The sequence below is a fragment of the Trachymyrmex cornetzi genome, unplaced genomic scaffold (assembly GCF_001594075.2).
Source record: "Trachymyrmex cornetzi isolate Tcor2-1 unplaced genomic scaffold, Tcor1.1 scaffold293, whole genome shotgun sequence".
Lineage (NCBI taxonomy): Eukaryota > Metazoa > Arthropoda > Insecta > Hymenoptera > Formicidae > Trachymyrmex > Trachymyrmex cornetzi.
Genome location: NW_017297618.1, coordinates 76,397 through 89,356, shown reverse-complemented (window position 1 = coordinate 89,356; position 12,960 = coordinate 76,397). Strand labels below are relative to the sequence as shown.

General features: G+C 39.6%; 1 protein-coding gene across 3 annotated transcripts in view; it reads left to right on the top strand.

The window, feature by feature from the left end:
• Nucleotides 1-12,960, top strand: part of LOC108762310 (zinc finger protein castor homolog 1) — a 99,331-nt gene that overhangs the window by 54,168 nt on the left and 32,203 nt on the right. For all 3 annotated transcript variants that reach the window (XM_018509254.1, XM_018509252.1, XM_018509253.1), the window contains 2 exons: nt 8,691-9,106; nt 12,412-12,475. In XM_018509254.1, the coding sequence (XP_018364756.1) occupies nt 8,691-9,106; nt 12,412-12,475 (480 nt within the window). The remainder of the gene's footprint in view (nt 1-8,690; nt 9,107-12,411; nt 12,476-12,960) is intronic.

Here is a 12,960-nt window from a genome sequence, read left to right as displayed (position 1 = left end):
ATTAGTCAGAAAACGAGGTTTCGCGATCGAGAAGACGATGAAGATGGAATTTATGAAGAACAAGAGAGAGAAAGAGAATGAGAAGGAGAGAATGGCAGCACATAACCGATTCTCGAACTCATAAATTTTAAATTATGTCAAGCAAAAAGAAAGGACGCGCGATGGGACCCGACCTCGGATAAAATAAGAGGAACGCGTGGAGTACTCCTTTCTCTCCCCGCTGTGGCCCCCGGTTGCTCTAGAAAAAGACAGAGAGGGACAAAACTCACCGATCTGTAAATGCGAATAAAAATGAGAAATTATTTTCATATAATATATAAGTGGAATTATTCTTTATACTTTTATTTATCTTATGTCCTCCCAACGTTTTTCAAGTACAGCGTCGAGAAATATTGAAGTTAATATGACGAAACGTAAAAATAAAATCCGTTATTCTTTTTTGTCTCTCTTAAAGATGCACGTAATCAAGCAGCAAAGCAGCAATGCATCACGATACCATCAGGCTACAGCGATTAATTCCGACTGATTTGCATATGTGTTGGACAATCAGAGAAGGTATTTCCTTCTCGTCTCATCCATCCAAACGAGAGAGAAAATCGTAAACTCAGAGCACGAGCAAAAACGGCGAGACTAAAGGCCACTGTCAGGGAATTATTAGGGTTTCTACATCGTAAGGCCCCGCTGGCAGCACAGACGGTCTGCAATGGTGGGGAGAAGGGCTCATTGCCTCGACACGTTTTCCATACGCGAAATCGCTTTATGGGGGTCGCTACAAAATTTCAGAGGGCCCCCATTACCGCGCGTCGGGAGGGGCCCCGTCGAGTCGAATTTCCGGCATTAATTCGACATTATGCGATATTCAAATCTGTGCCGTGGAATTTTTTCAGTCTAACGAGATTCTGCTCCGCTCCCCCTCCGCTCCCCCTCTCGAGCCCCAACCTCTTGTTCCCTTGTCGATGCGCGGAGTTTCGAGCTCGCTCCATTATAGAAAATTGCGGAATGTGCTGGAGTGTCATTTTCTTTTTATTGTCATGATAATTCTCTACTGACCGTTCGAAGATGTGCGCGACAAAGCGCACGTCTGCGCATATCGATTGGGACAATTATATTTGATATATATGTATATTATTACAGTCCATTTTTTTCAATCTTATTCTTTTACAGCGTAGATTGCATTCGATATTCATTAAATGGACTCCACACTAATTAAATGGAAAATTAAGTCTCGGTGAAATAAATTAGTTTTTATATATAATGTAGCTTATTGTATACGAAAGCTATGTCTATGACATCTGTCGTTTACCACATTATTCGCAGAACCAACAAACAGTAATGTTACACAATGTTATAATTTCATACTCTGTTATGTATACCATGTGTTATATTACATTTATATTGTTGAGTGAGAAATTATAATATTGATATAATGTTACTGTTAGTTTGTGTTCTGCGAGAAACGCGGTAAATAAAAGATATCATAGACAAAGCAGTTAATAGTTTTTGAGCTATCGTGTATCAAAGGTTCTCTGTGAGCACAACTTTATCCCTTTGGTACACCACAGCTCAAAATCAATTATTAAGCCATAATCTTATGTTTACTACGTTGTGAGCTACATTATATGTGAAAATTAACTCATTTTATCGGTACCTAATTTTCTAATATGATTAATGAAGAATCCTTTAGAATTCCATGTTTCAATTAGTTCAATGCAAAAGGTTGATTCAAATGTTAATTATTAGACCCAAGTTGAATTTTCACTATAAATACTCGCATGTATGTTTCTCACGTATGGAGAATTATCTCATTGCACTGTTCGTCGAATCAGGCGCGAATGAACAGCGATCGGACGACGGAGGCTGACCGCGCGCGCGTGAGGACCGCCGAGTAGCGCGCGCGGCGTTCCTTTGTTCGCGGCCAGTTTCATTTTTCGAGTATGGAGGATAATTAATCTTGGGTGGGCATAAAAGGGTTTTCGGGTTCGGCCACGAGAAAAAATGAGCGCAGCTCTGGCGTTCGGCCGCGACCAGTTGTTCTCTGGCCCTTTTTTCTTCCTCCCCTTCCCGCGTCCCTCCTCCCTCAGGCCCCGCACTCCCCTCAGGTGGACTCCTGCCCCCGCGCTTATTCTCCCTTTCCTTTCCATCTTAACATTTCATCTTTCTTTCTCCTTGATCTCTTTTTCCATCCTTCACTCTTTTCTCTCTCGTTTATCCACTTAGTTGCCTCCCACACGTAGCACCGCGGGATCCTAAAACCATCTCGTCTCCGATACTCGATGTCCAACCACCCTTCTACCGCCCTCTCCTTCTTTTTTTCCGGAATTTGAGTCAATAAAAAATCGCCTGGAACAAAGAAACGAACGGCCGCCAATTTCTCACCGGATAATGCCTCGGCCCATCGGTCCCAGGGAGAAGGCTAATCACGACTGGGCATCTCGACTTCTGTTAGGTGTTAAAAATGGACCCCGCGGGGCTCTCTCTCTCTCTCTCTCTTCTCTCTCTCTCTCTCTCTCTCTCTCTCTCTCTCTCTCTCTCTCTCTCTCTCTCTCTCTGCGTTCTTTATCTCGCGGCTGGGCCATGCAGATCCCCCAATCCGCTCGTTCCCGAGATGTTAAATATTAAAATTTGGAAACGTTACACCCGGTTGCGCCCACATGAGATTCCCGCTTTCAAGCAGGAGCGAAGGCAGTCGCGATAAAATATCGGAACGACGCGCATCAATTTCCATTCGTGTTACGAGGTGGTTCGTGATAAATCTGAAAATATCTACCCGTTTCGCGATATAAATCGCCGCCTCAAGTGTTCCCCGAAAGTTGATTCGTCGAATTTGTTAACTCTCGTTTTGCTTTTGCACGTATATCCATTTGATTCCCTCATTCTCGAGGAAGGCGCGAGATTGGCTCGAGTCGAGAGCTCTCTAATGACGTGGGTGCATTCACTGCGGTCGATATATCGTTCACGATTACGATGAGCCGAAGGAATCGGCGATTTATCATAGAGATACGTGCATAAACTCGGCTTTCCCTTAGAATTCTCCTCGATTAGGCACATCGACCGCTCGATGGATCGACGGCATATCCGTTGCTCGATTTGGAATTCCTTATGAACGGCAGCTTACTTCCGTTAACGAGTCCAACCACGTATGTAGTTAGGCACGCGTAACGCGAAGCTCTGAACGCGCCCGTGTTTCGTTACACGACGACGAAGCGCTCGAAATTCGATTCTGGCGAGAAACAAGAAAGCCGAACCCGTCGGCCTGTCGCGGTAATCTCACTTTCGTGTTTGAAATACCGAATTTACGTAACATGGTGTGTCACGCGCGCAGGAGGGATCGGGTTAAAAATCGCACGATTAAATGTTTCCTCGACTATATTATTTCATTATCAATCTTTTGGAGATGGCATCGTTGTCATTAAAAAAACAATTGTTTTAATCTATCGTAGTTGAAAATATCTTTTATGGCCTCTGTTCTGGCAGATTTTATACGCATGATAAAAAGCTGTGCAATATTTATAATGATATCGACCACTGTCGCGTTAAACATTACAAAATTTAAATGAAGAATCTATCAATGTAAATAATTAAAAGGACTGTTTAAGCGTTTAATACTACACACATTTCTGCGCGTCTTCAGTTCTTAAATGTACTAATCACGAATTTATCCCGAATCTATCCTAATTTAATTTTAAACTGAACTTTGTAAATATGTATACACTTATTTCTAGAAGCGTTCGTTCGTTTATCCTTCTGCAAGATTTTGCAAAATTTTTTGCAAATTCCATTTTTTAGTAATAGATCCCAAGCCTTAGCTCCACCGAGATACAAAAATGTAAATCAAATCAGTAAGGGCCAATTGATCAAAAATTAATTTTAATGAAATTCTTCCAATTACAGGTATAGGTTTGTAGCTGCGTTACTTACAATTAGTTACATCCGTTGCAAAAGATTAATTTATTTTATATTAAATCTGTCTCTTTCTGCAATTCGAATTTTCGAATATCTCATCATGCATTTTGAGATGCTACCGTCTTCTCTGATCTGTTCACAATGTTCTCACGCAGAAATTCGAGACTAACCACGGCGAAAGCGCAGCTTTCGCAGGAAACCGACGACAACGATTACTCAGATTTCTCGACGAAAGGAGTGTCCTCGTGTTTCGCTTTGGTGATGCAGCCACTTTTTACCGTATCCCTTCCGATTCTCCCCAGAAGAGCGAACTACCCGTTCGCGCAGGGTTGAGAGAGGTGAAGGAAGAAGACGAGAGTGTAACCCCCGAAGGCACGCCTAACCCCTGCGGGTCACAGAAAGAACGGCGTTTTACCGACTATTAACTCGCTTTTACTCCTGTTTCTTACCCTCGCGGTCTGGCTAAGGGATGCCATGCCAAAGGGAAGGGAACGGAGGGTCCGTCAGGCGCCGACGAGATAGAAACGAAATTGGAAAAAGGTGCACGCGGAATCCCTTCGCGCGTGTATTTCTTTCCCTACTCAAGGGTCCACGCGTAATCTCCCGTTTTTTTCTTCTCGCGCTATTTTCACTCTCTCCCCCTTTGCGATATTTCTCTTTCCACTTTTCCGGCCTTTCCGAGATGGACGCGTGCAGGTAGCGGGCCAGATACCTGCGCGAATCCTCGAAGAGGGGCAAGAAAAGAAAAGAAAAAAAAAACGCTAGATCTCTCTCCGGGGGTCACGCTCGATTTAATCCCTGAGAAAAATCGCGCGATCCCCCTCGCGCGGCAGAGTCGCAGTTGATTTCGGGGGTTAACCGATTTCCCTGCGAAATTTGAAATCCAAGAGCGCGTTTTTTTACTACCGTTTTCTGATTTGACCTGAGCGATACACCCGTTTAAAGGCTTAAGTATCTCGTAAAAATGGGCTCGAGAATACAAGGCGAGATCTTGGCCCCTCTTCCCTATTTCTTTTTTTTTTCGCGCAACTTCCGAGGTTAGAGGGTCGGATGTCAGTCGCCGTCTCTAATTTGAACATCGAGCAAATATATCCGAATAATCTCTTTTGTTCAGTTTATATTGTTCAATTTCCAAATGAAGATTTTGGCAGATATATATTCAACTAATTACATTATGATAGCGCAAATTTTTGAAATTTTAGAAGCTTTGATCCTGAAATTAAAAGAGCGGAACTTGTCGCATAAAAGTGACATTAAATCTCAGTGAGAAGAAAAACTATGTAAATAATTAAAACCGTCAGTTTTACGAATTTTTTAAAAGGTATTTTTTTTAAATAATTGATTCTTTTCTCTTAATCTCTTTCTTTCTGCTTTTATTTTACGAACCTTAACGTTTAAATCTTCTCACGAGTAATTGAATTATTTTTATTCCTGCATCGCAGCTCATTGTGTTTCGCACAGTGTTTTATAAACGAGGAATCTTGGAAAGATGACTCGCTGCAACACGTTTTTTTGCTGCGGTTGTGTATCGATGGAGCATGACTCGCCGCTGTGCGAGACGATTTGGAGCAAAGACGAAAGGGAGAACGTCTCCGGAGGAAGCGAAACATAGGATCCCCGCGGCGCGGTACCTTCTCCAGACTGGGCCTTAAAAATCGAGTCAATTTAAGGACTCGGCCGCGAGCAAGATACAGAGAAACGCGTATATGCATGCGATTCTTCAAGAATCTCCCTCGCGAGGATGAGAATTCATTTAAGACCAGAACGAGCGTCGGATCTTTTTGCGCTATTTATGATGGCCCTCCTGCGTTATACGTTTTTATTAATTATAATCCCGTATTAATCATAAGAACAAAATTCTACATTTAACCACGATATTTGATATGGAACTAAAATTGATAATCTGAACATTTTAAATGTTGCCAATATGAGAATAAATAGACATTTGACCGCTAAATACACTACTCAACTAATTTATTAATTTTACTTTTAAATAATATTTCGGTGTGAATCTATATATACAATACATGTATCTTTACATACATGTTCTGTAAAGAACATGTCGAAATCATTTCCGATCTTTAATCTTTAACTAAAACTGGGATAGTAATATCACAAATTAAATTAACGAGTAATTTAATGATATTGATGCTGATAAACATCTTGTCAATATATATTTGCACAAATATTTTCCCACAATAGTTGTTTTGTTTTTTCGCGGAAATCTGTATTATAAGGGTTAGTCATTTTTCATTGATTGACAAACATCCTGTCGATGGTAAGCGAACCATCGTGATACAAAGCACTTCGTACGTTTAGCGAAAAAAGAAAGGGAAGCGCGTAAAAGAATGAAAGAAAGATTTAACCGCGAGAAACGAGGAAGCATAAATTGAAAAAAAAAAGAGATCCAAGGGGTAATTTTAGTAGACGTCATCGATCTAACCTTTGGGAAAGGCGTTCCAGGGGGCTCCCGGAGTTTCATTTTCAATGAAAGGATCTTTAAGCCCTTTCCCGAATCTAAGTCTACTCCTATCATGCTCGTCTCTCATTTTCCTTATTTCTCGTCTATTCTCAGGATTTACTTGCGCGAATAAAACGCATCCTATCTACCTGGTGTCCGCAGATTATATCCACAGGGTAAAAATCCTGAAAACAAACTTTACCTGTATGCCATAGAATTATCGAGTTGTTTGCGATTAAAATTTTATTTTTTCTATTGTTTACATATTTTTTTAAATTAAAAATTGTTAAACATTTTTCGGGGGTTTTTATTTTATTTATAATACTTTATTTTTGTGCAAAAAGTAACCTATTAAATTATAATTATCACATTCAAAAAAATTTTAACAAACTAAATTTATTTCAAAGAATTGGAAAGACTAAGGGCATTAGGAGTCAGGCGCAGAAGACGTCGCGCAAATAATACACCTATGAATTCTCGATGTAGGGGAGCACCATGACAGGATAATTTTTAGTTTATATATGTTAGTTTGTGTTTGCTCTGAAGAAGGCTCAAAAGTGAGCTGAAACATGTAAGCGCGTTTAGTGAATAAAGAAGTCACGCTTCATAGGTGTATTATTTGCGCGACGTCTTCTACGCCTGACTCCTAGTGCCCTTATACTGTTTCCAATTCTTTGATAGCAAATGGAGATTGTCCGAGTTATTTAAAAAATGAGATAGAGCAAGTAAGAAGGAAGGAAGGAGTACAAACAAGATCGGTTGTGTGTATGTATATGTGTATACACAGTAAAATTTATTTTATTAAAAACTACAAAGATTGATTGATAAACGGAAGTTATTCGATAGGATGTCGAGTACTATTATACGAACTTTTTTATGCTCTTTCCCACATGTATAGAATAGTTGAGAGCAGATGTACCTGCAAGCAGTCGATTACGTGGCTTTTAGAATTGAGACGTCTCAATTTCACGACTTCGAACTCAAGAAAAAATTCCCCCCGCGGTCTCTCCCTATTACTGCTTTGGACCAACCGCACATCCCCATGGATTTCACCGCCTCTTCCCAACTTGTTATATTTTTGGACCAATCCGTAAGCCTGTCACCCCTCTGTAAAGTCTTTCTGAAATTATGAAAGAAAATAATCGCGCGAGGAATCAGTCTCGCCAGGATACTGGCAAAGATCAGAACTCTAGAATATTTGGAATTTTTTAAATAGGTATGTAAATAAGATTTAAATTATTCAAAGCAGAGTGGCGGAACAATATTATTTTATTCCATTTATTCCTTTTTCTTTTGTTAATCGAAATACTTTAATACAAAGGAAACAAAAATATATTAATGAGCTAAGCTTTAAGATTCTCAGACTTATCATACGATTCATATACGTAGTTTTATTTCGTGACAATTTAATAATGAATCCATCTTTTTAACTGTTGACCTTTGCGTGCTATTTCCAAATCATTTATTTTGTATATTATTTTGTATTTTTATTAGCATACTAAAAACGATCTTATTACAAGTCGATACATTTGCGATTGTTACACATTTAAATTATAATATAATTGTAAGCAACCAGCTTGGCTCATTTTTATTTCCTTTGTTTTAATCTATTCAGCCTTGAAATTATTTTTCATTGAAATAATACACGCGGAACAACAACCTCTCTAACAATAATTAAAAATGGTAATCGATTTAATAATCATGAATTGGTCCGAATGGATCATTTCCGGCCGATAGCTTACAATTTTATAACGCTTCTTATCGAGACTTGAGCATTTCTACAACGCAAAGTTTTCGCGTTCGTTTAATTTAAGAGACTTATACGAGTCTCCTTTTATCGTGCAGATATGCATGAATTTCACTTGTCATTGTGAGTTGTTATTCAATAAATAACAGTCCATGAGTTTCTATCGTTTTTACTTGATTCGCTTTGCAGTCGGCTTGGAAAACGCATTTATTAAAGTTGGCTCCGATAGAGAAGCCAAAGTTAACTATTTTATGATCGCTCGAGATATTCCGCTGCTCTCGTTAAACCTCACGAAGAATGATAAATACATTAATAACGTTAATTTGTCAACATTCAGATAGCTCTTTTTCCTACTTCTCAGTTAACTCCAATAATATATATTACGCACCTTGGATTTCTCGAGAAAGAAGTCGTATATCATTATTGAAAAACGGCTTCGTCATCGATTACGAAACCATTGAATCCACGCACTGACTCGGTTTCTGCAATTTCTTTCTTTTTTAAATTTATCATCTATTTCGAATATTAAAAATTCTTTTCATAGACGATGTTGAAAAATTTCTTTCCTTTTTCTCGTAGGAAAAATGAAGGTAAAGGAGGAGAAAGACGCTTCGTCGATGGCACCAGGAAGTCCACCTACGCCTCCGCATACCCCGCAAAGTCCGCAACGTGCGATCCCATCTCTTAGCAATCTATCGCAATCCTGTCAAACATCAAACGCAAACTCGCCGAATCTGCAGCAGCAGCAGCAACAGCAATCGCAGCAGCACCAATCGCAGGAGCAGCAGCAGCAACATCCCGTACATGCCGTGACTAATTCACCATTGAGTCAAATACTGGTGCAGAATCCGGCGTTGGCGCAACTGCTACAACAAAACCCAGCGATCTTGTCGCAGAATCCTCAATTGGCGCAGCTGCTGCAGCAGAATTTGCAGGCTCAGATGGGCAGCGTGCTCTTTCAAAATGTCAGGCGGGAAGAGTCCGAGGATTCCAGGGTAAGTTTTTCCTTCGAGAAATCTACACTGGAAGAAAAATCTTGTATTAACTAAAATTCTGGTAAATTCAATCAGAAAGGTACAGATCGTATATTTATAGATAATTTATCGAACATTCTAGTCGAAATAACTAGAAATTCAATTACGATGTCAGAATTTTGATCATACGATAATTGTTGTACTTCTAATTGTTGTTACAACCAGAATGTTTTTTCAGTGTAATAATATAATTATTTTACTTTGATTTCAACCCAGAGTTCATTACACTTTAGCCGATATGGTAAACTAGAATCTCGAGCGCTTGCGAAGATGTCATTTAAAATCTGAAACAGCAACTTTCACAATCGTACCGATTCTAAAGATCATTATTACGAGGAATTCGACAAAGGTGCAAATGTCGACAATTATCGAGTGTATTAAAGATTTCAAGTAGCGTTGAATCGCCGCTAGGTATTTCGTCAAAAGCCAGACAACCGCGGGCTATATCCAAAAACAATACGCGATGACTCATCCGACTCGCTGTCGGATCATAAAGTTACCAACGGGAGCTAAGTGTGCTAGAATAATTCAGCGCTTCCTAGAATCGTAAGCGACGAACAATCGGTTATGATACGTCGTAATAAAAGTCGATAGAGACTTTGTCGCTTGGTGATCATTCGCTTGTTGAATATCTTTGAGTTTTCTGTTTTTCATTGAATTATTTATTTCCACGACTCGCTTTCTTGAAAAATTTCGTATTCTTGATAGATAAAAGAACAAAATATTTTACAATAAAATTATAACATACTCTTTCTGTATACACATTTTGTACTCAATGAATTTGGAGATATTTTATCAAATTTGTTTTATGTATCCAAGCATATCATAAAGTATAGAAATATTATTTTAGAAATATATCTTATTTATTATCACAAATTAAGACGAACAAATTTTGAGACAATAGAAAATTTAATATTATTATATTCTCATTACATTACGATTAATATGATTTTGCAGTACAAATATCTGCGAAACATAAGCTGGGATACCAAAGAGAAGACACTAAGCTGTACGGACGATCCAGCTATGGGATCGCTGCCGTGGAATCCCATACAGGGAGAATTGAAATTATTCCCCCGATTTTTGTCGTGTCGTTTACATTATTTTCGCCTTTGAATATTAATGGGCATATGCTCTCCGGCGTTATGGCACAAGAAGTAACAACGGCGTATAATACTCGAGTCTTAACGTTATTCTATTGTTTGCAAATCAGCTCTATTGTTTTCTCATATACCTCTATACTCTCTCGCACACCCCTCTCTCTACCTCTCTTCTCTCTCTCTTGCTTCTACTCTTCCTCGTCCTTCTTCTCCTTCTCCTCCTCCACCTTTTCCTTCATCGGCGATGTCCCCCTCTCTCCTTTCATCTTTTATCGTCGTCTTTCTTTCTCTTATCGTTACCCATACTCTCTTCTCTTCCCTCTTTATCTCTCCTCTGCGATTCTCTTCTTCTTTCTCGTCGCTACTCTTCTCGCCCCACCTCTGTCCCATTCCGATCTTTTTCTCTTTCTTCGCCCTCTGCCTTTCCCCCTCCGCCGAGCCCTGATGCACACATCCGCATTATGTACATCGTGATGCACATTATTTTCCATTTGTTTCCTCGCGTCCGCGTTTTCTTCATGCGAATTTTTTCATTCGCGATAAGTGAATTAATTTAGAATATATATCGCGATTATAAACGTATCTCTTTTATTCTGCTTTTCTCTCTCCAGAATCATGACGGGACGTGTAAAAAGATTTTCCCGACCGTCCTCTCGATCGTTCGACGTTATTATGCGCGATACGCTGCAATCCATAATATTAGGCACGGAAGGTCGTCGATAATTATGAACGAGGAATATAAATGTTCGATTAGAGATTGCAGAATTGATGGAACGCAATGGTCACGTACGTGAGGCGAGTTCTATTAGATTCGACGGAATTAATCGATTGTTCCGGCGCGCGCTCGATCGGGCGCGTACGAGGTTGCTTCTTGTTAGGAGTGAAGTTCACAGATCGGTACGAAGAATCTCATCGAATGATAATGCAATGACGCGTCGTAGCGTAATAGAATACATTTATATGTAATATTTATAAATAAAAAGTAATTTAAATCTTTCGATAAATTTACTTACTGAGATAAAGTTTCTTCAAGTTTCAATAACAAGAAGCCTCTTTGTTTGCTCCGTTTAATTCGAAGAATAAATAGAATCGTGGATAATTTTCAAGACGAACAGAAAATTCAACGTTAATGAAAGAGGAGAGAGAACGACAGAAGTAGATAGACGACGATGTAGTAACCGGTTCATAAATTCATGACATCGTTGGATCAGATCTCAGCTAAGGCTTCAGAAATCGTACAGCATTCGCGAATAATTTGAACCACGATGGGGCTTCCGACAAGTGTCGTTTCTTCCCTCGATGTTTCTTCCCCGAGTAGTGTCTGTCCTTTTTTAAGTTTCTTGATTTTAAACAATAATAAGTGGAAAATTAACCGATATAAATAACAAAATAATCGAAATAATAAGTGGAAATCGACCGACATAAATAATATAAAATAAGCGAAGACGTGAAAATCTTTGATCAAAGCGGATCAAAGCGAATCAAAGCTTTGGTACTCAAAATTTTTTTACGGAAAAACATTATTAGGCACCAAAATTAAAAAGGTTCTAATATGTAGGATAAGAAGTATTTTCAAATTTAGATAAAAGCAATATATTGAGAGTAGCTAGCCAGTAATTGTAAAATATGGACGAATAGTGTGTGGTTAAATAAAACCGTAAATCTAGTTCCTTTTTGACATGTAAACTGAAATAATAAATTATTGGCGTGTTATTAATATTGCAATAATAAAATTTCTTCTTTTAGATACGAAGATCCGCTTTGCCCGAATGAGGCTTTCATTTCCTCTCTTGATTTTAATTTTAATATCTGCTGAAACGTTCGAAATGTAGAATCGTTTCATAAATGGAAGAATCGAATGTACAGCACGTCGATGTAAAAGTTAGTTACTCAAAATTGAAATGCCGTGTGGCAGATATGCCCCGGGGTAATTTCATTACTCGGTAGCAGTAGGGTTAACGAAGGATATTAAGCGGCCATTACGAACAAGCCTAAGGCCATAACGCGATTAGTTCGCGGAATAGCCAGTCTTTTGTACGATAGATTTTACGGAAACATCTCGCGTCTGCCGCGTGGGCGGTGGGTCCCCCTCTCGTTTCGTCCCCGTCGCTCGCGTACGGCCCTGGGCACGCCGGTGCATTGTACATCGTAATGTATTTCTTTTAGGTACCGCCGACAATAGCGAGCCTGGCGGCAATGAAGGTGGAGGCAGCTGACCCGAAGGTTTCCGGTGAGTTACTATTTCCTCCTGCTGACGGAATTATCGGGATCGTAATTAGATTCGAATCGAGACTGCCGCGTTCGATGACCCTGTTCGCGCAAACAAAAGGAAGGTGAAAAAATAAAGAACGAAGCGGAAAAAGACTCGACGGTGACGGATGCGAAATCATCGAACGGCGGCGTTCGCCGCCGCGATCTGGTTAAACCAGGTGATTTGTAATCGGCAATTTTTATCTTTGAACGAATCTATGATTAGAACGGAGACAATGTTGCCGATCGAATGTTGCACACACACGACGACGATGCCTGACCTTTTAACGGAGTCGGGATAGAAATAATCGGTATGCGTTCGCCAGAAGTTTAGACGCACGTGTTCCAGCTGCGGAAGCAATCGGTTGTGTGATTGAACATAATCTGCAAAATTACAATTTCTATTCAAATACCTTGAAAGTTTTATCGATTTTGCTTCTTCTCGTATGCATGGGGGGGGGGGGG